Consider the following 25,443-nt stretch of genomic DNA (forward strand, 5'->3'; position numbering starts at 1 on the left):
ATGGATGGGTTAATACAGGATGGATGGATGGAGGGATGGAGGGATGGGTTAATACAGGATGGATGGAGGGATGGGTTAATACAGGATGGATGGATGGAGGGATGGAGGGATGGGTTAATACAGGATGGATGGATGGAGGGAGGGGTTAATACAGGATGGATGGATGGAGGGAGGGGTGGGTTAATACAGGATGGATGGATGGATGGGTTAATACAGGATGGATGGATGGATGGAGGGGTTAATACAGGATGGATGATGGAGGGGTGGGTTAATACAGGATGGATGGATGGATGGATGGGTTAATACAGGATGGATGGATGGATGGAGGGGTTAATACAGGATGGATGGATGGATGGAGGGGTTAATACAGGATGGATGGATGGAGGGGTTAATACAGGATGGATGGATGGAGGGAGGAGGGGGTTAATACAGGATGGATGGAGGGGTGGGTTATAACAGGATGGATGGAGGGAGGGGTGAGTTAATACAGGATGGATGGGTTAATACAGGATGGATGGGTTAATAAAGGAGGGAGGGAGGGGTTAATACAGGATGGATGGGTTAATACAGGATGGATGGGTTAATACAGGAGGGTGGGAGGGGTTAATACAGGATGGATGGATGGATGGGTTAATACAGGAGGGTGGGAGGGGTTAATACAGGATGGATGGGTTAATACAGGATGGATGGGTTAATAAAGGAGGGAGGGAGGGGTTAATACAGGATGGATGGGTTAATAAAGGAGGGAGGGAGGGGTTAATACAGGATGGATGGAGGGAGGGATGGGTTAATAAAGGAGGGAGGGAGGGGTTAATACAGGAGGGAGGGAGGGGTTAATACAGGAGGGAGGGAGGGGTTAATACAGGAGGGAGGGAGGGGTTAATACAGGATGGATGGATGGAGGGATAGGTTAATACAGGAGGGAGGGAGGGGTTAATACAGGATGGATGGGTTAATAAAGGAGGGAGGGAGGGGTTAATACAGGATGGATGGGTTAATACAGGAGGGAGGGAGGGGTTAATACAGGATGGATGGATGGAGGGATAGGTTAATACAGGAGGGTGGGAGGGGTTAATACAGGATGGATGGGTTAATACAGGAGGGAGGGAGGGGTTAATACAGGATGGATGGATGGAGGGATAGGTTAATACAGGAGGGAGGGAGGGGTTAATACAGGATGGATGGGTTAATACAGGAGGGAGGGAGGGGTTAATACAGGATGGATGGGTTAATACAGGAGGGATGGAGGGATATGATATTTCTCAGCGATTAGGGAGAGAGACAAACTGACCAATCGTAGCTGTGTTTCCTCCTTGAGCTGTTTGCGTGCCGCCCCCAGCACCTGACCGTCTGCCAAGCCGTCCCCTGCCCGCGATGCCTGGGAAAGTCGTCATAATTACTTCATCCTACATATCAAGCCTCTTCCACACTTGACATTTACATGCGATATCTGCGATCAGTATATGAAGATGGCATGGAAAAGACAGGTTGCGTTGCGGTCTGATTGTGTTCAGAAGGTGGTCAGGGACACATTGGATTTCTCCTCAGGCTACCAGATACACATACAGTGGGTGATGTCATCAGCACTCTGCCCTCAAGTCTCCAGAAAACGTTTTGGGAGCGAGAGGCACCTTTTATGTTCCTCACACGCTAGGAACGTCACGTTGGAGGAAATACGTTCCTAGCGTGTGAGGAAAGTGTTTGTTGGCCTGAAATGCTAGTCATCTAGCATTCTGCTAATCTCCTTAGCATTGCTTGCTAGCTAGTTACTAAGGCTGGGCAATATGGTCAAAATATCACATCACTATTTTTGGATAATAAAAGTTGTGCATGTGCTTTATGAGTAGTAGGCTCTTTCTCCATTCTGATTGTTTTATACTGTTCAATTTAACTTCTCATTTCCTGATTTTTCATCCATTTCTGCATTTGAGATCATTTCCACATATGGTTGCACGATGTGGGGCGGCAGGTAGCCTAGTGGTTAGAGTGCTGGGCCAGTAACCAGCAGGTAGCCTAGTGGTTAGAGCGTTGGACTAGTAACCAGCAGGTAGCCTAGTGGTTAGAGTGTTGGGCCAGTAACCAGCAGGTAGCCTAGTGGTTAGAGTGTTGGGCCAGTAACCAGCAGGTAGCCTAGTGGTTAGAGTGTTGGGCCAGTAACTGAAAGGTTGCTGGATCGAATCCCAGAGCTGACAAGGTACAATATGTCGTTCTGCCCATGAATAAGGCAGTTAACCCACTATTCCTAGGCCGTTGTTGTAAATAAGAATTTGTTCTTAACTGACTTGCCTAGTTCAATAATGGTTAAATACTTCAAAATGAACAGTGGTTGTCCGTTTTACCTTGCGACTGGACTCTAGCTGGTTGGAGCTCTCCTCCTTGACTCGTTCTACATCCTCTTGTAGGGTGATGATCCTGTTGTTGGCTACTGCAAGCTGGACACACCAGGTTTGAGTGTATTTTACCTTTATTTATACTGGTTTGTCTCATTGAAATAAAAATCAATTTTGCAAGAGAGACCTGTAAAATGTTCCACACCAGTGGAGAAATATCAGATTTACTTTCAGACAACCAAGGCTATTGATTACTGCATTGTTGGGTTTAGAGCTTGAAAGAATGGCATTTCACTTGACATTAAGACAACGTTCTGTTAACCTCGACACAACCTCTACACAACCCAGTTGTAGACTGCATGTTAAATCAAACTGTGGTCAAATAAAAAAATAAGCCAACCTCTTCAGTGAGCTTGGTGTTGGACTTCTCCATAGCGTCTACTTTGGCCTGCAGGTTGTTGACTGAAGCACTCAGGTGTCTGTTTAGCTCCTCAACATAGTTCTTCTGGTCCAGGATGGCTGTGATCTGGCCATCCCTGGTGGGGGGGGGGGGGAGAATTGAGAAAGACTTGGAAGCAAAAGCCAGCTAATCTCACACTAGGGCTGGGAGGGCGCGGCACTAGGGCTGGGAGGGCACGACACTAGGGCTGGGAGGGCATGACACTAGGGCTGGGAGGGCACGGCACTAGGGCTGGGAGGGCACGGCACTAGGGCTGGGAGGGCACGACACTAGGGCTGGGAGGGCATGGCACTAGGGCTGGGAGGGCACGGCACTAGGGCTGGGAGGGCACGGCACTAGGGCTGGGAGGGCACGGCACTAGGGCTGGGAGGGCACGGCACTAGGGCCGGGAGGGCACGGCACTAGGGCCGGGAGGGCACGGCACTAGGGCTGGGAGAGCACGACACTAGGGCTGGGAGGGCATGACACTAGGGCTGGGAGAGCACGACACTACGACTGGGAGGGCACGACACCAGGGCTGGGAGGGCACGACACTAGAGCTGGGAGGGCACGACACTAGGGCTGGGAGGGCGCGGCACTAGAGCTGGGAGGGCACGACACTAGAGCTGGGAGGACACGACACTAGAGCTGGGAGGGCACGACACTAGGGTCGGGAGGGCACGACGCTAGGGCTGGGAGAGCACGACGCTAGAGCTAGGAGGGCACGACACTAGAGCTAGGAGGGTGCGACACTAGGCAAAGAAATTGAGTGTTTTCCCGGAAGAGAAAGACAGGATATACGTGGGGTTAAAGGTGAGGGGCTAGCGGTTACAACACAACCCTAAATCTGTAAAAATGGGCACCCTAATTGACATTATCCTGACCAACTTGCCCTCCAAATACACCTCTGCTGTCTTCAATCAGGATCTCAGCGATCACTGCCTCATTGCCTGTATCCGCTACAGGTCCGCGGTCAAACGACCACCCCTCATCACTGTCAAACGCTCCCTAAAACACTTCTGCGCGCAGGCCTTTCTAATCGACCTGGCCCGGTTATCCTGGAAGGATATTGACCTCATCCCGTCAGTTGAGGATGCCTGGTCATAACTTCCTCACCATCTTAGACAAGCATACTTTGTTCAAAAAATGCAGAACTAAGAACAGATGTAGCCCCTGGTTCACTCCAGACCTGACTGCCCTCGACCAGCACAAAAACATCCTGTGGCGGACTGCAATAGCATCGAATAGTCCCCGCGATATGCAACTGTTCAGGGAAGTCAGGAACCAAAACACGCAGTCAGTCAGGAAAGCAAAGGCCAGCTTTTTCAAGCAGAAATTTGCATCCTGTAGGTCGAACTCCAAAACGTTTTGGGACACTGTAAAGTCCATGGAGAACAAGAGCACCTCCTCCCAGCTGCCCACTGCACTGAGGCTAGGTAACACGGTCACCACCGATAAATCCGTGATAATCGAAAACTTCAACAAGCATTTCTCAACGGCTGGCCATGCCTTCCGCCTGGCTACTCCAACCTCGGCCAACAGCTCCGCCCCCCCCGCAGCTACTTGCCCACGCCTCCCCAGCTTCTCCTTTACCAAAATCCAGATAGCAGATGTTCTGAAAGAGCTGCAAAACCTGGACCCGTACAAATCAGCTGGGCTTGACACTCTGGACCCTCTATTTCTGAAACTGTCCGCAGCCATTGTCGCAACCCCTATTACCAGCCTGTTCAACATCTCCTTTGTATCATCTGAGATCCCCAAGGATTGGAAAGCTGCCGCGGTCATCCCCCTCTTCAAAGGGGGAGACACCCTGGACCCAAAACTGTTACAGACCTATATCCATCCTGCCCTGCCTATCTAAGGTCTTCGAAAGCCAAGTCAACAAACAGATCACTGACCATCTCAAATCCCACCGTACCTTCTCCGCTGTGCAATCCGGTTTCCGAGCCGGTCGCGGGTGCACCTCAGCCACACTCAAGTTACTAAACGATACCATAACTGCCATTGATAAAAGACAGAGTTCAGTGTGTCAAATCGGAGGGCATGTTGTCCGGTCCTCTGGCAGTCTCTATGGGGGTACCACAGGGTTCAATTCTCGGGCCGACTCTTTTCTCTGTATATATATATATCAATGATGTTGCTCTTGCGCAGGCGATTTCCTGATCCACCTCTACGCAGACGACACCATTCTGTATACTTCTGGCCCTTCCTTGGACACTGTGCTATCTAACCTCCAAATGAGCTTCAATGCCATACAACACTCCTTCCGTGGCCTCCAACTGCTCTTAAACGCTAGCAAAACCAAATGCATCCATTTCAACCGTTCGCTGACTGCACCCACACGCCCGACTAGCATCACCACACTGGATGGTTCCGACCTAGAATACGTGGACATCTATAAGTACCTAGGTGTCTGGCTAGACTGCAAACTCTCCTTCCAGACTCATATCAAATATCTCCAATCCAAAATCAAATCTAGAGTCGGCTTTCTATTTCGCAACAACGCCTCCTTCACTCACGCCGCAAAACTTACCCTAGTAAAACTGACTATCCTACCGATCCTCAACTTCGGCGATGTCATCTACAAAATAGCTTCCAATACTCGACTCAGCAAACTGGATGTAGTTTATCACAGTGCCATCCATTTGGTTACTAAAGCACCTTATACCACCCACACCTGCGACCTGTATGCTCTAGTTGGCTGGCCCTCGCTAAATGTTCGTCGCCAGACCCACTGGCTCCAGGTCATCTACAAGTCTATGCTAGGTAAAGCTCCACCTTATCTCAGTTCACTGGTCACGATGGCAACACCCAACCGTAGCACGCGCTCCAGCAAGTGTATCTCACTGATCATCCCTAAAGCCAAAACCGCCTTTCCTTCCAGTTCTCTGCTGCCTGCGACTGGAACGACTTGCAAAAGGGGGCTAGTGAGGGGCTAACGTTGTTAAGGTGAGGGGCTAGCGTTGTTAAGGTGAGGGGCTAGCGTTATTAAGGTGAGGGGCTAGCGTTATTAAGGTGAGGGGCTAGCGGTATTAAGGTGAGGGGCTAGCGTTATTAAGGTGAGGGGCTAGCGTTATTAAGGTGAGGGGCTAGCGGTATTAAGGGGAGGGGCTAGCGGTATTAAGAGGAGGGGCTAGCGGTATTAAGGGGGGAAGCGTTGTTAAGGGGAGGGGCTATCATTGTTAAGGGGAGGGGCTAGCATTGTCAAGGGGAGGGGCTATCATTGTTAAGGGGAGGGGCTATCATTGTTATGGGGAGGGGCTATCATTGTTAAGGGGAGGGGCTAGCGGTATTAAAAGAGGAACGCACCCTTCTGCCGTCTTGCTGCTTTGACCATCCTTAAGATACATGGAGAAATCTATCACCCCGACCTGCACAGGAAATACAACAGACTTACTTGTATGACCACATAACAGAATAACAGCTGCTACACTGATGGGCCACTGTAAATGCGTACGGCCACTGTAAATGCGTACTGGGGGCCACTGTAAATGCGTACTGGGGGCCACTGTAAATGCGTACTGGGGGCCACTGTAAATGCGTACTGGGGGCCACTGTAAATGCATACTGGGGGCCACTGTAAATGCATACTGGGGGCCACTGTAAATGCATACTGGGGGCCACTGTAAATGCATACTGGGGGCCACTGTAAATGCATACTGGGGGCCACTGTAAATGCGTACTGGGGGCCACTGTAAATGCGTACTGGGGGCCACTGTAAATGCGTACTGGGGGCCACTGTAAATGCGTACTGGGGGCCACTGTAAATGCGTACTGGGGGCCACTGTAAATGTGTACTGGGGGCCACATATATATTCTATGGTACTAACCTGTGAGTCGAGGTCTTCCCCCTTCATACAGAGATTAGCATCGATGACGTTCAACCCAACCAGCAGTCCGGCGATCACGGCTCCTTCCTCCTCCATCATGAGAGCGTTGGACTCGTAGAACTCACTGAGCAGGTCCTTTCTGTTGATGATGGTCTTCATGTAATCTGACAGCTTCTTCTGCATCAGGGCCAATCGCAGCCAGGCCCGCCCTCTTCCTAATGGGGTTCTGGTGACGGACGGGGAGTTACACCAATTACATAACTGGTCAACAGGCGATTAGGCCAATTATGTATCAACTACACAATGTGTGACATGTTTACACCAATCAGATACCAAGTGAACCGTGTAGAGTTCAGACCCTAGAATCAATGGTGTTGCATCCCTCTAATAGAGTTCAGACCCTAGAATCAATGGTGTTGCATCCCTCTAACAGAGTTCAGACACTAGAATCAATGGTGTTGCATCCCTCTAATAGAGTTCAGACCCTAGAATCAATGGTGTTGCATCCCTCTAATAGAGTTCAGACCCTAGAATCAATGGTGTTGCATCCCTCTAATAGAGTTCAGACCCTAGAATCAATGGTGTTGCATCCCTCTAATAGAGTTCAGACCCTAGAATCAATGGTGTTGCATCCATCTAATAGAGTTCAGACCCTAGAATCAATGGTGTTGCATCCCTCTAATAGAGTTCAGACCCTAGAATCAATGGTGTTGCATCCCTCTAATAGAGTTCAGACCCTAGAATCAATGGTGTTGCATCCTTCTAATAGAGTTCAGACCCTAGAATCAATGGTGTTGCATCCCTCTAATAGAGTTCAGACCCTAGAATCAATGGTGTTGCATCCCTCTAACAGAGTTCAGACCCTAGAATCAATGGTGTTGCATCCCTCCGTTAGTCAGGCGGGAAGAGGACATTAGGGACGGTGTCAGTCAGACGGGAAGAGGACATTAGGGACGGTGTCAGTCAGGCGGGAAGAGGACATTAGGGACGGTGTCAGTCAGGACGGGAAGAGGACATTAGGGACGGTGTAGGGACGGTGTCAGTCAGACGGGAAGAGGACATTAGGGACGGTGTCAGTCAGGCGGGAAGAGGACATTAGGGACGGTGTCAGTCAGACGGGAAGAGGACATTAGGGACGGTGTCAGTCAGGCGGGAAGAGGACATTAGGGACGGTGTCAGTCAGACGGGAAGAGGACATTGGGGACGGTGTCAGTCAGGCGGGAAGAGGACATTAGGGACGGTGTCAGTCAGACGGGAAGAGGACATTAGGGACGGTGTCAGTCAGACGGGAAGAGGACATTAGGGACGGCGTCAGTCAGACAGGAAGAGGACATTAGGGACGGCGTTAGACAGGAAGAGAACATTAGGGACGGCGTCAGTCAGACAGGAAGAGGACATTAGGGACGGCGTTAGACAGGAAGAGGACATTAGGGACAGCGTTAGTTAGGCGGGAAGAGGACATTAGGGACGGCGTTAGACAGGAAGAGAACATTAGGGACGGATTCAGTCAGACAGGAAGAGGACATTAGGGACGGCGTTAGACAGGAAGAGGACATTAGGGACAGCGTCAGTCAGGCGGGAAGAGGACATTAGGGACGGTGTCAGTCAGACGAGAAGAGGACATTAGGGACGGTGTCAGTCAGGACGGGATGAGGACATTAGGGACGGTGTCAGTCAGACGGGAAGAGGACATTAGGGACGATGTTAGACAGGAAGAGGACATTAGGGACGGTGTTAGACGGGAAGAGGACATTAGGGACGGTGTCAGTCAGGCGGGAAGAGGACATTAGGGACGATGTCAGTCAGGCGGGAAGAGGACATTAGGGACGGCGTCAGTCAGGCGGGAAGAGGACATTAGGGACGGCGTTAGACAGGAAGAGGACATTAGGGACGGTGTAGGGACGGTGTCAGTCAGACGGGAAGAGGACATTAGGGACGGTGTCAGTCAGGACGGGAAGAGGACATTAGGGACGGTGTCAGTCAGGTCGGGAAGAGGACATTAGGGACGGCGTTAGTCAGGCGGGAAGAGGACATTAGGGATGGCGTTAGACAGGAAGAGGACATTAGGGACGGTGTCAGTCAGACGGGAAGAGGACATTAGGGACGGCGTCAGTCAGACGGGAAGAGGACATTAGGGACGGTGTCAGTCAGACGGGAAGAGGACATTAGGGACGGCGTCAGTCAGGCGGGAAGAGGACATTAGGGACGGTGTCAGTCAGGCGGGAAGAGGACATTAGGGACGGTGTCAGTCAGACAGGAAGAGGACATTAGGGACGGTGTCCGTCAGACGGGAAGAGGACATTAGGGACGGTGTTAGACAGGAAGAGGACATTAGGGACGGTGTCAGTCAGGTCGGGAAGAGGACATTAGGGACGGTGTAGGGACGGCGTCAGTCAGGCGGGAAGAGGACATTAGGGACGGCGTCAGTCAGGCGGGAAGAGGACATTAGGGACGGCGTCAGTCAGACGGGAAGAGGACATTAGGGACAGCATCAGTCAGGCGGGAAGAGGACATTAGGGACGGCGTCAGTCAGGTGGGAAGAGGACATTAGGGACGTTGTCAGTCAGGCGGGAAGAGGACATTAGGGACGTTGTTAGTCAGGAAGAGGACATTAGGGACGGCGTCAGTCAGGCGGGAAGAGGACATTAGGGACGGTGTCAGTCAGGTGGGAAGAGGACATTAGGGACGTTGTTAGACAGGAAGAGGACATTAGGGACGGCGTCAGTCAGGCGGGAAGAGGACATTAGGGACGTTGTTAGACAGGAAGAGGACATTAGGGACGGCGTCAGTCAGGCGGGAAGAGGACATTAGGGACGGCGTCAGTCAGGTGGGAAGAGGACATTAGGGACAGCGTCAGTCAGGCGGGAAGAGGACATTAGGGACAGCGTTAGTCAGGCGGGAAGAGGACATTAGGGACAGCGTTAGTCAGGCGGGAAGAGGACATTAGGGACGGTGTAGGGACGGTGTCAGTCAGACGGGAAGAGGACATTAGGGATGGCGTTAGACAGGAAGAGGACATTAGGGACGGCGTCAGTCAGGCGGGAAGAGGACATTAGGGACAGCGTTAGTCAGGCGGGAAGAGGACATTAGGGACGGTGTAGGGACGGTGTCAGTCAGACGGGAAGAGGACATTAGGGACGGCGTTAGACAGGAAGAGGACATTAGGGACGACGTCAGTCAGGCGGGAAGAGGACAGTAGGGACAGCGTTAGTCAGGCGGGAAGAGGACATTAGGGACGGCGTTAGACAGGAAGAGGACATTAGGGACGGCGTCAGTCAGACGGGAAGAGGACATTAGGGACGGTGTCAGTCAGGCGGGAAGAGGACATTAGGGACGGCGTTAGACAGGAAGAGAACATTAGGGACGGCGTCAGTCAGACAGGAAGAGGACATTAGGGACGGCGTTAGACAGGAAGAGGACATTAGGGACAGCGTTAGTCAGGCGGGAAGAGGACATTAGGGACGGCGTTAGACAGGAAGAGAACATTAGGGACGGATTCAGTCAGACAGGAAGAGGACATTAGGGACGGCGTTAGACAGGAAGAGGACATTAGGGACAGCGTCAGTCAGGCGGGAAGAGGACATTAGGGACGGTGTCAGTCAGACGAGAAGAGGACATTAGGGACGGTGTCAGTCAGGACGGGATGAGGACATTAGGGACGGTGTCAGTCAGACGGGAAGAGGACATTAGGGACGATGTTAGACAGGAAGAGGACATTAGGGACGGTGTTAGACGGGAAGAGGACATTAGGGACGGTGTCAGTCAGGCGGGAAGAGGACATTAGGGACGATGTCAGTCAGGCGGGAAGAGGACATTAGGGACGGCGTCAGTCAGGCGGGAAGAGGACATTAGGGACGGCGTTAGACAGGAAGAGGACATTAGGGACGGTGTAGGGACGGTGACAGTCAGACGGGAAGAGGACATTAGGGACGGTGTCAGTCAGGACGGGAAGAGGACATTAGGGACGGTGTCAGTCAGGTCGGGAAGAGGACATTAGGGACGGCGTTAGTCAGGCGGGAAGAGGACATTAGGGATGGCGTTAGACAGGAAGAGGACATTAGGGACGGTGTCAGTCAGACGGGAAGAGGACATTAGGGACGGCGTCAGTCAGACGGGAAGAGGACATTAGGGACGGTGTCAGTCAGACGGGAAGAGGACATTAGGGACGGCGTCAGTCAGGCGGGAAGAGGACATTAGGGACGGTGTCAGTCAGGCGGGAAGAGGACATTAGGGACGGTGTCAGTCAGACAGGAAGAGGACATTAGGGACGGTGTCAGTCAGACGGGAAGAGGACATTAGGGACGGTGTTAGACAGGAAGAGGACATTAGGGACGGTGTCAGTCAGGTCGGGAAGAGGACATTAGGGACGGTGTAGGGACGGCGTCAGTCAGGCGGGAAGAGGACATTAGGGACGGCGTCAGTCAGGCGGGAAGAGGACATTAGGGACGGCGTCAGTCAGACGGGAAGAGGACATTAGGGACAGCATCAGTCAGGCGGGAAGAGGACATTAGGGACGGCGTCAGTCAGGTGGGAAGAGGACATTAGGGACGTTGTCAGTCAGGCGGGAAGAGGACATTAGGGACGTTGTTAGTCAGGAAGAGGACATTAGGGACGGCGTCAGTCAGGCGGGAAGAGGACATTAGGGACGGTGTCAGTCAGGTGGGAAGAGGACATTAGGGACGTTGTTAGACAGGAAGAGGACATTAGGGACGGCGTCAGTCAGGCGGGAAGAGGACATTAGGGACGTTGTTAGACAGGAAGAGGACATTAGGGACGGCGTCAGTCAGGCGGGAAGAGGACATTAGGGACGGCGTCAGTCAGGTGGGAAGAGGACATTAGGGACAGCGTCAGTCAGGCGGGAAGAGGACATTAGGGACAGCGTTAGTCAGGCGGGAAGAGGACATTAGGGACAGCGTTAGTCAGGCGGGAAGAGGACATTAGGGACGGTGTAGGGACGGTGTCAGTCAGACGGGAAGAGGACATTAGGGATGGCGTTAGACAGGAAGAGGACATTAGGGACGGCGTCAGTCAGGCGGGAAGAGGACATTAGGGACAGCGTTAGTCAGGCGGGAAGAGGACATTAGGGACGGTGTAGGGACGGTGTCAGTCAGACGGGAAGAGGACATTAGGGACGGCGTTAGACAGGAAGAGGACATTAGGGACGGTGTCAGTCAGGACGGGAAGAGGACATTAGGGACAGTGTCAGTCAGGACGGGAAGAGGACATTAGGGACGGCGTCAGTCAGACGGGAAGAGGACATTAGGGACGGTGTTAGTCAGGTCGGGAAGAGGATATTAGGGACGGTGTCAGTCAGGCGGGAAGAGGACATTAGGGACGGCGTCAGTCAGACAGGAAGAGGACATTAGGGACGGTGTTAGTCAGGTCGGGAAGAGGATATTAGGGACGGTGTCAGTCAGGCGGGAAGAGGACATTGGGGACGGTGTTAGACGGGAAGAGGACATTAGGGACGGCGTCAGTCAGACGGGAAGAGGACATTAGGGACGGTGTAGGGACGGTGTTAGTCAGGTCGGGAAGAGGATATTAGGGACGGTGTCAGTCAGGCGGGAAGAGGACATTAGGGACGGCGTCAGTCAGACGGGAAGAGGACATTAGGGACGGTGTTAGTCAGGTCGGGAAGAGGATATTAGGGACGGTGTCAGTCAGGCGGGAAGAGGACATTGGGGACGGTGTTAGACGGGAAGAGGACATTAGGGACGGCGTCAGTCAGACGGGAAGAGGACATTAGGGACGGTGTAGGGACGGTGTTAGTCAGGTCGGGAAGAGGATATTAGGGACGGTGTCAGTCAGGCGGGAAGAGGACATTAGGGACGGCGTCAGTCAGACGGGAAGAGGACATTAGGGACGGCGTCAGTCAGACGGGAAGAGGACATTAGGGACGGCGTTAGACAGGAAGAGGACATTAGGGACGGTGTCAGTCAGACGGGAAGAGGACATTAGGGACGGTGTTAGACAGGAAGAGGACATTAGGGACGGTGTTAGACAGGAAGAGGACATTAGGGACGGCGTCAGTCAGGCGGGAAGAGGACATTAGGGACGGTGTCAGTCAGGCGGGAAGAAGACATTAGGGACGGTGTCAGACAGACGGGAAGAGGACATTAGGGACGGTGTCAGACAGACGGGAAGAGGACATTAGGGACGGTGTTAGACAGGAAGAGGACATTAGGGACGGTGTCAGTCAGACGGGAAGAGGACATTAGGGACGGCGTCAGTCAGGCGGGAAGAGGACATTAGGGACGGCGTTAGACAGGAAGAGGACATTAGGGACGGTGTCAGTCAGACGGGAAGACGACATTAGGGACGGTGTTAGACAGGAAGAGGACATTAGGGACGGCGTCAGTCAGGCGGGAAGAGGACATTAGGGACGGTGTCAGTCAGACGGGAAGAGGACATTAGGGACGGCGTCAGTCAGGCGGGAAGAGGACATTAGGTACGGCGTTAGACAGGAAGAAGACATTAGGGACGGCGTCAGTCAGACGGGAAGAGGACATTAGGGACGGTGTCAGTCAGACAGGAAGAGGACATTAGGGACGGTGTCAGACAGACGGGAAGAGGACATTAGGGACGGTGTTAGACAGGAAGAGAACATTAGGGACGGCGTCAGTCAGACGGGAAGAGGACAGTAGGGACGGCGTTAGACAGGACGGGAAGAGGACATTAGGGACGGTGTTAGTCAGATGGGAAGAGGACATTAGGGACGGCGTTAGACAGGAAGAGGACATTAGGGACGGCGTTAGACAGGAAGAGGACATTAGGGAAGGTGTCAGTCAGACGGGAAGAGGACATTAGGGACGATGTTAGACAGGAAGAGGACATTAGGGACGGTGTTAGACAGGAAGAGGACATTAGGGACGGTGTCAGTCAGGCGGGAAGAGGACATTAGGGACGATGTTAGACAGGAAGAGGACATTAGGGACGGTGTTAGACAGGAAGAGGACATTAGGGACGGTGTCAGTCAGACGGGAAGAGGACATTAGGGACGGTGTCAGTCAGACGGGAAGAGGACATTAGGGACGGTGTCAGTCAGACGGGAAGAGGACATTAGGGACGGTGTTAGTGAGACGGGAAGAGGACATTAGGGACGGTGTTGGGACGGTGTTAGTCAGACGGGAAGAGGACATTAGGGACGGTGTTAGTCAGGACGGGAAGAGGACATTAGGGACGGCGTTAGACAGGAAGAGGACATTAGGGACGGTGTCAGTCAGACGGGAAGAGGACATTAGGGACAGTGTCAGTCAGGACGGGAAGAGGACATTAGGGACAGTGTCAGTCAGGACGGGAAGAGGACATTAGGGACGGCGTCAGTCAGACGGGAAGAGGACATTAGGGACGGTGTTAGTCAGGTCGGGAAGAGGATATTAGGGACGGTGTCAGTCAGGCGGGAAGAGGACATTAGGGACGGCGTCAGTCAGACAGGAAGAGGACATTAGGGACGGTGTTAGTCAGGTCGGGAAGAGGATATTAGGGACGGTGTCAGTCAGGCGGGGAGAAGACATTGGGGACGGTGTTAGACGGGAAGAGGACATTAGGGACGGCGTCAGTCAGACGGGAAGAGGACATTAGGGACGGTGTAGGGACGGTGTTAGTCAGGTCGGGAAGAGGATATTAGGGACGGTGTCAGTCAGGCGGGAAGAGGACATTAGGGACGGCGTCAGTCAGACGGGAAGAGGACATTAGGGACGGCGTCAGTCAGACGGGAAGAGGACATTAGGGACGGCGTTAGACAGGAAGAGGACATTAGGGACGGTGTCAGTCAGACGGGAAGAGGACATTAGGGACGGTGTTAGACAGGAAGAGGACATTAGGGACGGTGTTAGACAGGAAGAGGACATTAGGGACGGCGTCAGTCAGGCGGGAAGAGGACATTAGGGACGGTGTCAGTCAGGCGGGAAGAAGACATTAGGGACGGTGTCAGACAGACGGGAAGAGGACATTAGGGACGGTGTCAGACAGACGGGAAGAGGACATTAGGGACGGTGTTAGACAGGAAGAGGACATTAGGGACGGTGTCAGTCAGACGGGAAGAGGACATTAGGGACGGCGTCAGTCAGGCGGGAAGAGGACATTAGGGACGGCGTTAGACAGGAAGAGGACATTAGGGACGGTGTCAGTCAGACGGGAAGACGACATTAGGGACGGTGTTAGACAGGAAGAGGACATTAGGGACGGCGTCAGTCAGGCGGGAAGAGGACATTAGGGACGGTGTCAGTCAGACGGGAAGAGGACATTAGGGACGGCGTCAGTCAGGCGGGAAGAGGACATTAGGTACGGCGTTAGACAGGAAGAAGACATTAGGGACGGCGTCAGTCAGGCGGGAAGAGGACATTAGGTACGGCGTTAGACAGGAAGAAGACATTAGGGACGGCGTCAGTCAGACGGGAAGAGGACATTAGGGACGGTGTCAGTCAGACAGGAAGAGGACATTAGGGACGGTGTCAGACAGACGGGAAGAGGACATTAGGGACGGTGTTAGACAGGAAGAGAACATTAGGGACGGCGTCAGTCAGACGGGAAGAGGACAGTAGGGACGGCGTTAGACAGGACGGGAAGAGGACATTAGGGACGGTGTTAGTCAGATGGGAAGAGGACATTAGGGACGGCGTTAGACAGGAAGAGGACATTAGGGACGGCGTTAGACAGGAAGAGGACATTAGGGAAGGTGTCAGTCAGACGGGAAGAGGACATTAGGGACGATGTTAGACAGGAAGAGGACATTAGGGACGGTGTTAGACAGGAAGAGGACATTAGGGACGGTGTCAGTCAGGCGGGAAGAGGACATTAGGGACGATGTTAGACAGGAAGAGGACATTAGGGACGGTGTTAGACAGGAAGAGGACATTAGGGACGGTGTCAGTCAGACGGGAAGAGGACATTAGGGACGGTGTCAGTCAGACGGGAAGAGGACATTAGGGACGGTGTCAGTCAGACGGGAAGAGGACATTAGGGACGGTGTTAGTGAGACGGGAAGAGGACATTAGGGACGGTGTTGGGACGGTGTTAGTCAGACGGGAAGAGGACATTAGGGACGGTGTTAGTCAGGACGGGAAGAGGACATTAGGGACGGCGTTAGACAGGAAGAGGACATTAGGGACGGTGTCAGTCAGACGGGAAGAGGACATTAGGGACAGTGTCAGTCAGGACGGGAAGAGGACATTAGGGACAGTGTCAGTCAGGACGGGAAGAGGACATTAGGGACGGCGTCAGTCAGACGGGAAGAGGACATTAGGGACGGTGTTAGTCAGGTCGGGAAGAGGATATTAGGGACGGTGTCAGTCAGGCGGGAAGAGGACATTAGGGACGGCGTCAGTCAGACAGGAAGAGGACATTAGGGACGGTGTTAGTCAGGTCGGGAAGAGGATATTAGGGACGGTGTCAGTCAGGCGGGGAGAAGACATTGGGGACGGTGTTAGACGGGAAGAGGACATTAGGGACGGCGTCAGTCAGACGGGAAGAGGACATTAGGGACGGTGTAGGGACGGTGTTAGTCAGGTCGGGAAGAGGATATTAGGGACGGTGTCAGTCAGGCGGGAAGAGGACATTAGGGACGGCGTCAGTCAGACGGGAAGAGGACATTAGGGACGGCGTCAGTCAGACGGGAAGAGGACATTAGGGACGGCGTTAGACAGGAAGAGGACATTAGGGACGGTGTCAGTCAGACGGGAAGAGGACATTAGGGACGGTGTTAGACAGGAAGAGGACATTAGGGACGGTGTTAGACAGGAAGAGGACATTAGGGACGGCGTCAGTCAGGCGGGAAGAGGACATTAGGGACGGTGTCAGTCAGGCGGGAAGAAGACATTAGGGACGGTGTCAGACAGACGGGAAGAGGACATTAGGGACGGTGTCAGACAGACGGGAAGAGGACATTAGGGACGGTGTTAGACAGGAAGAGGACATTAGGGACGGTGTCAGTCAGACGGGAAGAGGACATTAGGGACGGCGTCAGTCAGGCGGGAAGAGGACATTAGGGACGGCGTTAGACAGGAAGAGGACATTAGGGACGGTGTCAGTCAGACGGGAAGACGACATTAGGGACGGTGTTAGACAGGAAGAGGACATTAGGGACGGCGTCAGTCAGGCGGGAAGAGGACATTAGGGACGGTGTCAGTCAGACGGGAAGAGGACATTAGGGACGGCGTCAGTCAGGCGGGAAGAGGACATTAGGTACGGCGTTAGACAGGAAGAAGACATTAGGGACGGCGTCAGTCAGACGGGAAGAGGACATTAGGGACGGTGTCAGTCAGACAGGAAGAGGACATTAGGGACGGTGTCAGACAGACGGGAAGAGGACATTAGGGACGGTGTTAGACAGGAAGAGAACATTAGGGACGCCGTCAGTCAGACGGGAAGAGGACAGTAGGGACGGCGTTAGACAGGACGGGAAGAGGACATTAGGGACGGTGTCAGTCAGGCGGGAAGAGGACATTAGGGACGGCGTTAGACAGGAAGAGGACATTAGGGACGGCGTTAGTCAGACGGGAAGAGGACATTAGGGACGGTGTCAGTCAGACTGGAAGAGGACATTAGGGACGATGTTAGACAGGAAGAGGACATTAGGGACGGTGTTAGACAGGAAGAGGACATTAGGGACGGTGTCAGTCAGACGGGAAGAGGACATTAGGGTCGATGTTAGACAGGAAGAGGACATTAGGGACGGTGTTAGACAGGAAGAGGACATTAGGGACGGTGTCAGTCAGGCGGGAAGAGGACATTAGGGACGATGTTAGACAGGAAGAGGACATTAGGGACGGTGTTAGACAGGAAGAGGACATTAGGGACGGTGTCAGTCAGACGGGAAGAGGACATTAGGGACGGTGTCAGTCAGACGGGAAGAGGACATTAGGGACGGTGTCAGTCAGGACGGGAAGAGGACATTAGGGACGGTGTCAGTCAGACGGGAAGAGGACATTAGGGACGGTGTTAGTGAGACGGGAAGAGGACATTAGGGACGGTGTTGGGACGGTGTTAGTCAGACGGGAAGAGGACATTAGGGACGGTGTTAGTCAGGACGGGAAGAGGACATTAGGGACGGCGTCAGTCAGACGGGAAGAGGACATTAGGGACGGTGTTAGTCAGGTCGGGAAGAGGATATTAGGGACGGTGTCAGTCAGGCGGGAAGAGGACATTAGGGACGGTGTCAGTCAGACGGGAAGAGGACATTAGGGATGGTGTCAGTCAGACGGGAAGAGGACATTAGGGACGGTGTCAGTCAGACGGGAAGAGGACATTAGGGACGGTGTCAGTCAGACGGGAAGAGGACATTAGGGACGGTGTCAGTCAGACGGGAAGAGGACATTAGGGACGGTGTTAGACAGGAAGAGGACATTAGGGACGGCGTCAGTCAGGCGGGAAGAGGACATTAGGGACGGCGTTAGACAGGAAGAAGACATTAGGGACGGCGTCAGTCAGACGGGAAGAGGACAGTAGGGACGGTGTCAGTCAGACGGGAAGAGAACATTAGGGATGGTGTTAGACAGGAAGAGGACATTAGGGACGGTGTCAGTCAGACGGGAAGAGGACATTAGGGACGGCGTCAGTCAGACGGGAAGAGGACATTAGGGACGGTGTCAGTCAGACGGGAAGAGGACATTAGGGACGGTGTTAGACAGGAAGAGGACATTAGGGACGGTGTCAGTCAGACAGGAAGAGGACATTAGGGACGGTGTCAGTCAGACGGGAAGAGGACATTAGGGACGGTGTTAGACAGGAAGAGGACATTAGGGACGGTGTCAGTCAGACAGGAAGAGGACATTAGGGACGGTGTCAGTCAGGACGGGAAGAGGACATTAGGGACGGTGTTAGTCAGACGGGAAGAGGACATTAGGGACGGTGTCAGTCAGACAGGAAGAGGACATTAGGGACGGTGTCAGTCAGGCGGGAAGAGGACATTAGGGACGGCGTCAGTCAGACGGGAAGAGGACATTAGGGACGGTGTCAGTCAGACGGGAAGAGGACATTAGGGACGGTGTCAGTCAGACGGGAAGAGGACATTAGGGACGGTGTCAGTCAGACGGGAAGAGGACATTAGGGACGGTGTCAGTCAGACGGGAAGAGGACATTAGGGACGGTGTTAGACAGGAAGAGGACATTGGGGACGGCGTCAGTCATGCGGGAAGAGGACATTAGAGACGGCGTTAGACAGGAAGAAGACATTAGGGACGGTGTCAGTCAGACAGGAAGAGGACATTAGGGACGGTGTCAGTCAGACGGGAAGAGGACATTAGGGACGGTGTTAGACAGGAAGAGGACATTAGGGATGGTGTTAGACAGGAAGAGGACATTAGGGACGGTGTCAGTCAGACAGGAAGAGGACATTAGGGACGGTGTCAGTCAGGACGGGAAGAGGACATTAGGGACGGTGTTAGTCAGACGGGAAGAGGACATTAGGGACGGTGTCAGTCAGACAGGAAGAGGACATTAGGGACGGTGTCAGTCAGGCGGGAAGAGGACATTAGGGACGGCGTCAGTCAGACGGGAAGAGGACATTAGGGACGGTGTCAGTCAGACGGGAAGAGGACATTAGGGACGGTGTCAGTCAGACGGGAAGAAGACATTAGGGACGGTGTCAGTCAGACGGGAAGAGGACATTAGGGACGGTGTCAGTCAGACGGGAAGAGGACATTAGGGACGGTGTTAGACAGGAAGAGGACATTGGGGACGGTGTTAGACAGGAAGAGGACATTAGGGACGGCGTCAGTCAGGCGGGAAGAGGACATTAGGGACGGCGTTAGACAGGAAGAAGACATTAGGGACGGCGTCAGTCAGACGGGAAGAGGACAGTAGGGACGGTGTCAGTCAGACGGGAAGAGAACATTAGGGATGGTGTTAGACAGGAAGAGGACATTAGGGACGGTGTCAGTCAGACGGGAAGAGGACATTAGGGACGGTGTTAGACAGGAAGAGGACATTAGGGACGGTGTCAGTCAGACAGGAAGAGGACATTAGGGATGGCGTCAGTCAGACAGGAAGAGGACATTAGGGACGGTGTCAGTCAGGTCGGGAAGAGGACATTAGGGACGGCGTTAGACAGACAGGAAGAGGACATTAGGGACAGCGTCAATCAGGCAGGAAGAGGACATTAGGGACGGTGTCAGTCAGGCGGGAAGGGGACATTAGGGACGGCGTTAGACAGGAAGAGGACATTAGGGACGGCGTTAGACAGGAAGAGGACATTAGGGACGGCATTAGACAGGAAGAGGACATTAGGGACGGCGTTAGACAGGAAGAGGACATTAGGGACGGCGTCAGTCAGACGGGAAGAGGACATTAGGGACGGCGTTAGACAGGAAGAGGACAATAGGGACGGTGTTAGACAGGAAGAGGACATTAGGGACGGCGTCAGTTAGGCGGGAAGAGGACATTAGGGACGGTGTCAGTCAGGCGGGAAGAGGACATTAGGGACGGTGTCAGACAGACGGGAAGAGGACATTAGGGACGGTGTCAGACAGACGGGAAGAGGACATTAGGGACGGCGTCAGTCAGACGGGAAGAGGACATTAGGGACGGCGTCAGTCAGACGGGAAGAGGACATTAGGGACGGCGTTAGACAGGAAGAGGACATTAGGGACGGTGTTAGACAGGAAGAGGACATTAGGGACGGCGTCAGTTAGGCGGGAAGAGGACATTAGGGACGGTGTCAGTCAGGCGGGAAGAGCACATTAGGGACGGTGTCAGACAGACGGGAAGAGGACATTAGGGACGGTGTCAGACAGACGGGAAGAGGACATTAGGGACGGTGTTAGACAGGAAGAGGACATTAGGGACGGTGTCAGTCAGACGGGAAGAGGACATTAGGGACGGCGTCAGTCAGGCGGGAAGAGGACATTAGGGACGGCGTTAGACAGGAAGAGGACATTAGGGACGGTGTCAGTCAGACGGGAAGAGGACATTAGGGACGGTGTTAGACAGGAAGAGGACATTAGGGACGGCGTCAGTCAGGCGGGAAGAGGACATTAGGGACGGTGTCAGTCAGACGGGAAGAGGACATTAGGGACGGCGTTAGACAGGTCGGGAAGAGGACATTAGGGACGGTGTCAGTCAGGACGGGAAGAGGACATTAGGGACGGTGTCAGTCAGGCGGGAAGAGGACATTAGGTACGGCGTTAGACAGGAAGAAGACATTAGGGACGGCGTCAGTCAGACGGGAAGAGGACATTAGGGACGGTGTCAGTCAGACAGAAAGAGGACATTAGGGACGGTGTCAGACAGACGGGAAGAGGACATTAGGGACGGTGTTAGACAGGAAGAGAACATTAGGGACGGCGTCAGTCAGACGGGAAGAGGACAGTAGGGACGGCGTTAGACAGGAAGAGGACATTAGGGAAGGTGTTAGACAGGAAGAGGACATTAGGGACGGCGTTAGACAGGAAGAGGACATTAGGGACGGTGTCAGACAGACGGGAAGAGGACATTAGGGACGGCGTCAGTCAGACGGGAAGAGGACATTAGGGACGGCGTTAGACAGGAAGAGGACATTAGGGACGGTGTAGGGACGGTGTTAGTCAGACGGGAAGAGGACATTAGGGACGGTGTCAGTCAGACGGGAAGAGGACATTAGGGACGGTGTTAGTCAGACGGGAAGAGGACATTAGGGACGGTGTTAGTCAGACGGGAAGAAGACATTAGGGACGTGTCAGTCAGACGGGAAGAGGACATTAGGGACGGCGTCAGTCAGGATGGGAAGAGGACATTAGGGACGGTGTCAGTCAGGTCGGGAAGAGGACATTAGGGACGGTGTCAGTCAGACGGGAAGAGGACATTAGGGACGGTGTTAGACAGCAAGAGGACATTAGGGACGGTGTCAGTCAGACAGGAAGAGGACATTAGGGACGGTGTCAGTCAGACGGGAAGAGGACATTAGGGACGGTGTTAGACAGGAAGAGGACATTAGGGATGGTGTTAGACAGGAAGAGGACATTAGGGACGGTGTCAGTCAGACAGGAAGAGGACATTAGGGACGGTGTCAGTCAGGACGGGAAGAGGACATTAGGGACGGTGTTAGTCAGACGGGAAGAGGACATTAGGGACGGTGTCAGTCAGACAGGAAGAGGACATTAGGGACGGTGTCAGTCAGGCGGGAAGAGGACATTAGGGACGGCGTCAGTCAGACGGGAAGAGGACATTAGGGACGGTGTCAGTCAGACGGGAAGAGGACATTAGGGACGGTGTCAGTCAGACGGGAAGAGGACATTAGGGACGGTGTCAGTCAGACGGGAAGAGGACATTAGGGACGGTGTCAGTCAGACGGGAAGAGGACATTAAGGACGGTGTTAGACAGGAAGAGGACATTTGGGGACGGCGTCAGTCATGCGGGAAGAGGACATTAGGGACGGCGTTAGACAGGAAGAAGACATTAGGGACGGCGTCAGTCAGACGGGAAGAGGACAGTAGGGACGGTGTCAGTCAGACGGGAAGAGATAATTAGGGATGGTGTTAGACAGGAAGAGGACATTAGGGACGGTGTTAGACAGGAAGAGGACATTAGGGACGGTGTCAGTCAGACGGGAAGAGGACATTAGGGACGGTGTCAGACAGACGGGAAGAGGACATTAGGGACGGCGTCAGTCAGACGGGAAGAGGACATTAGGGACGGTGTCAGTCAGGACGGGAAGAGGACATTAGGGACGGTGTTAGACAGGAAGAGGACATTAGGGACGGTGTCAGTCAGACAGGAAGAGGACATTAGGGATGGCGTCAGTCAGACAGGAAGAGGACATTAGGGACGGTGTCAGTCAGGTCGGGAAGAGGACATTAGGGACGGCGTTAGACAGACAGGAAGAGGACATTAGGGACAGCGTCAATCAGGCAGGAAGAGGACATTAGGGACGGTGTCAGTCAGGCGGGAAGAGGACATTAGGGACGGCGTTAGACAGGAAGAGGACATTAGGGACGGCGTTAGACAGGAAGAGGACATTAGGGACGGCATTAGACAGGAAGAGGACATTAGGGACGGCGTTAGACAGGAAGAGGACATTAGGGACGGCGTCAGTCAGACGGGAAGAGGACATTAGGGACGGTGTCAGTCAGACAGGAAGAGGACATTAGGGACGGTGTCAGACAGACGGGAAGAGGACATTAGGGACGGTGTTAGACAGGAAGAGAACATTAGGGACGGCGTCAGTCAGACGGGAAGAGGACAGTAGGGACGGCGTTAGACAGGAAGAGGACATTAGGGAAGGTGTTAGACAGGAAGAGGACATTAGGGACGGCGTTAGACAGGAAGAGGACATTAGGGACGGTGTCAGACAGACGGGAAGAGGACATTAGGGACGGCGTCAGTCAGGCGGGAAGAGGACATTAGGGACGGCGTTAGACAGGAAGAGGACATTAGGGACGGTGTAGGGACGGTGTTAGTCAGACGGGAAGAGGACATTAGGGACGGTGTCAGTCAGACGGGAAGAGGACATTAGGGACGGTGTTAGTCAGACGGGAAGAGGACATTAGGGACGGTGTTAGTCAGACGGGAAGAAGACATTAGGGACGTGTCAGTCAGACGGGAAGAGGACATTAGGGACGGCGTCAGTCAGGACGGGAAGAGGACATTAGGGACGGTGTCAGTCAGGTCGGGAAGAGGACATTAGGGACGGTGTCAGTCAGACGGGAAGAGGACATTAGGGACGGTGTTAGACAGGAAGAGGACATTAGGGACGGTGTCAGTCAGACAGGAAGAGGACATTAGGGACGGTGTCAGTCAGACGGGAAGAGGACATTAGGGACGGTGTTAGACAGGAAGAGGACATTAGGGATGGTGTTAGACAGGAAGAGGACATTAGGGACGGTGTCAGTCAGACAGGAAGAGGACATTAGGGACGGTGTCAGTCAGGACGGGAAGAGGACATTAGGGACGGTGTAAGTCAGACGGGAAGAGGACATTAGGGACGGTGTCAGTCAGACAGGAAGAGGACATTAGGGACGGTGTCAGTCAGGCGGGAAGAGGACATTAGGGACGGCGTCAGTCAGACGGGAAGAGGACATTAGGGACGGTGTCAGTCAGACGGGAAGAGGACATTAGGGACAGTGTCAGTCAGACGGGAAGAGGACATTAGGGACGGTGTCAGTCAGACGGGAAGAGGACATTAGGGACGGTGTCAGTCAGACGGGAAGAGGACATTAGGGACGGTGTTAGACAGGAAGAGGACATTTGGGGACGGCGTCAGTCATGCGGGAAGAGGACATTAGGGACGGCGTTAGACAGGAAGAAGACATTAGGGACGGCGTCAGTCAGACGGGAAGAGGACAGTAGGGACGGTGTCAGTCAGACGGGAAGAGAACATTAGGGATGGTGTTAGACAGGAAGAGGACATTAGGGACGGTGTTAGACAGACGGGAAGAGGACATTAGGGACGGTGTCAGTCAGGACGGGAAGAGGACATTAGGGACGGTGTTAGACAGGAAGAGGACATTAGGGACGGTGTCAGTCAGGACGGGAAGAGGACATTAGGGACGGTGTTAGACAGGAAGAGGACATTAGGGACGGTGTCAGTCAGACAGGAAGAGGACATTAGGGATGGCGTCAGTCAGACAGGAAGAGGACATTAGGGACGGTGTCAGTCAGGTCGGGAAGAGGACATTAGGGACGGCGTTAGACAGACAGGAAGAGGACATTAGGGACAGCGTCAATCAGGCAGGAAGAGGACATTAGGGACGGTGTCAGTCAGGCGGGAAGAGGACATTAGGGACGGCGTTAGACAGGAAGAGGACATTAGGGACGGCGTTAGACAGGAAGAGGACATTAGGGACGGCATTAGACAGGAAGAGGACATTAGGGACGGCGTTAGACAGGAAGAGGACATTAGGGACGGCGTTAGACAGGAAGAGGACATTAGGGACGGCGTTAGACAGGAAGAGGACATTAGGGACGGCGTTAGACAGGAAGAGGACATTAGGGACGGTGTCAGTCAGACGGGAAGAGGACATTAGGGACGGTGTCAGTCAGACAGGAAGAGGACATTAGGGACGGTGTTAGACAGGCAGGAAGAGGACATTAGGGACGGCGTCAGTCAGGACGGGAAGAGGACATTAGGGACAGCGTCAGTCAGGCAGGAAGAGGACATTAGGGACGGCGTCAGTCAGGACGGGAAGAGGACATTAGGGACGGCGTCAGTCAGACGGGAAGAGGACATTAGGGACGGTGTCAGTCAGACGGGAAGAGGACATTAGGGACGGTGTCAGTCAGACAGGAAGAGGACATTAGGGACAGCGTTAGACAGGCGCAGGTCTTACTTGAGTCCTGGCAGGTCTTTGACGCTGGCGGTGATCTCTCCAGCCTCAGGGGTGAGTTTCTCCACCAGCTCCAGGGCCCCCCAGAAAGACTTGTTCTGCCCCAGGAACGTCTTCTTGGCTGAGGGGGTCGGTAGAGGGAACGTTAGGCCAACAATACTACACAACACCAATGCTAAGATCATCCTGACAGGGCACTTCTAAGCATCCTGAATGAACAGAATCAGTAGGTTATAAATCTGTCACACTTACATCATTATAATCAGATGTAGAGTGTTTAATAGTCACATGTACAGGGATGCAGGTGTGATTGCAGGGTACAGTCAAACTTTTAGGTTCTGAGCTAACGAGTGAAACGAGATAATGACAAATGGTATTAAAACTATAGAAAAAAATACACTATATACATAACTGTAGCAAGGATGAATAAATACATGTCCATTGGGGGTAGAGGCAGAGTAAAGATCATAAGGGGAGTAGCAGGGAGGAAGGGGTTGCAGGTGGCTATTCAGCAGCCAGTCCTTCCAGTTTTTCCCATGATGCTCCTTTGCTGCCCGGTCTGAGTGATTGAAGATGGGAGAACAGGGCATGGCTTGGTGGCTGGGGT

At 53.4% G+C, this 25,443-nt stretch overlaps 1 protein-coding gene across 8 annotated transcripts in view; it reads right to left on the reverse strand.

The window, feature by feature from the left end:
- Positions 1-25,443, reverse strand: part of LOC110525138 (protein RUFY3) — a 96,976-nt gene that overhangs the window by 25,808 nt on the left and 45,725 nt on the right. For all 8 annotated transcript variants that reach the window (XM_090236828.1, XM_090236830.1, XM_090236835.1 and 5 more), the window contains exons 3-8: positions 24,840-24,957; positions 6,600-6,825; positions 6,079-6,140; positions 2,731-2,866; positions 2,340-2,432; positions 1,292-1,378 (exon numbers count right to left, since the gene is read on the reverse strand). In XM_090236828.1, the coding sequence (XP_090092954.1) occupies positions 1,292-1,378; positions 2,340-2,432; positions 2,731-2,866; positions 6,079-6,140; positions 6,600-6,825; positions 24,840-24,957 (722 nt within the window). The remainder of the gene's footprint in view (positions 1-1,291; positions 1,379-2,339; positions 2,433-2,730; positions 2,867-6,078; positions 6,141-6,599; positions 6,826-24,839; positions 24,958-25,443) is intronic.

This window comes from Oncorhynchus mykiss, chromosome 6 (assembly GCF_057628025.1).
Source record: "Oncorhynchus mykiss isolate SJ-2025 chromosome 6, ASM5762802v1, whole genome shotgun sequence".
NCBI classification, from domain to species: domain Eukaryota; kingdom Metazoa; phylum Chordata; class Actinopteri; order Salmoniformes; family Salmonidae; genus Oncorhynchus; species Oncorhynchus mykiss.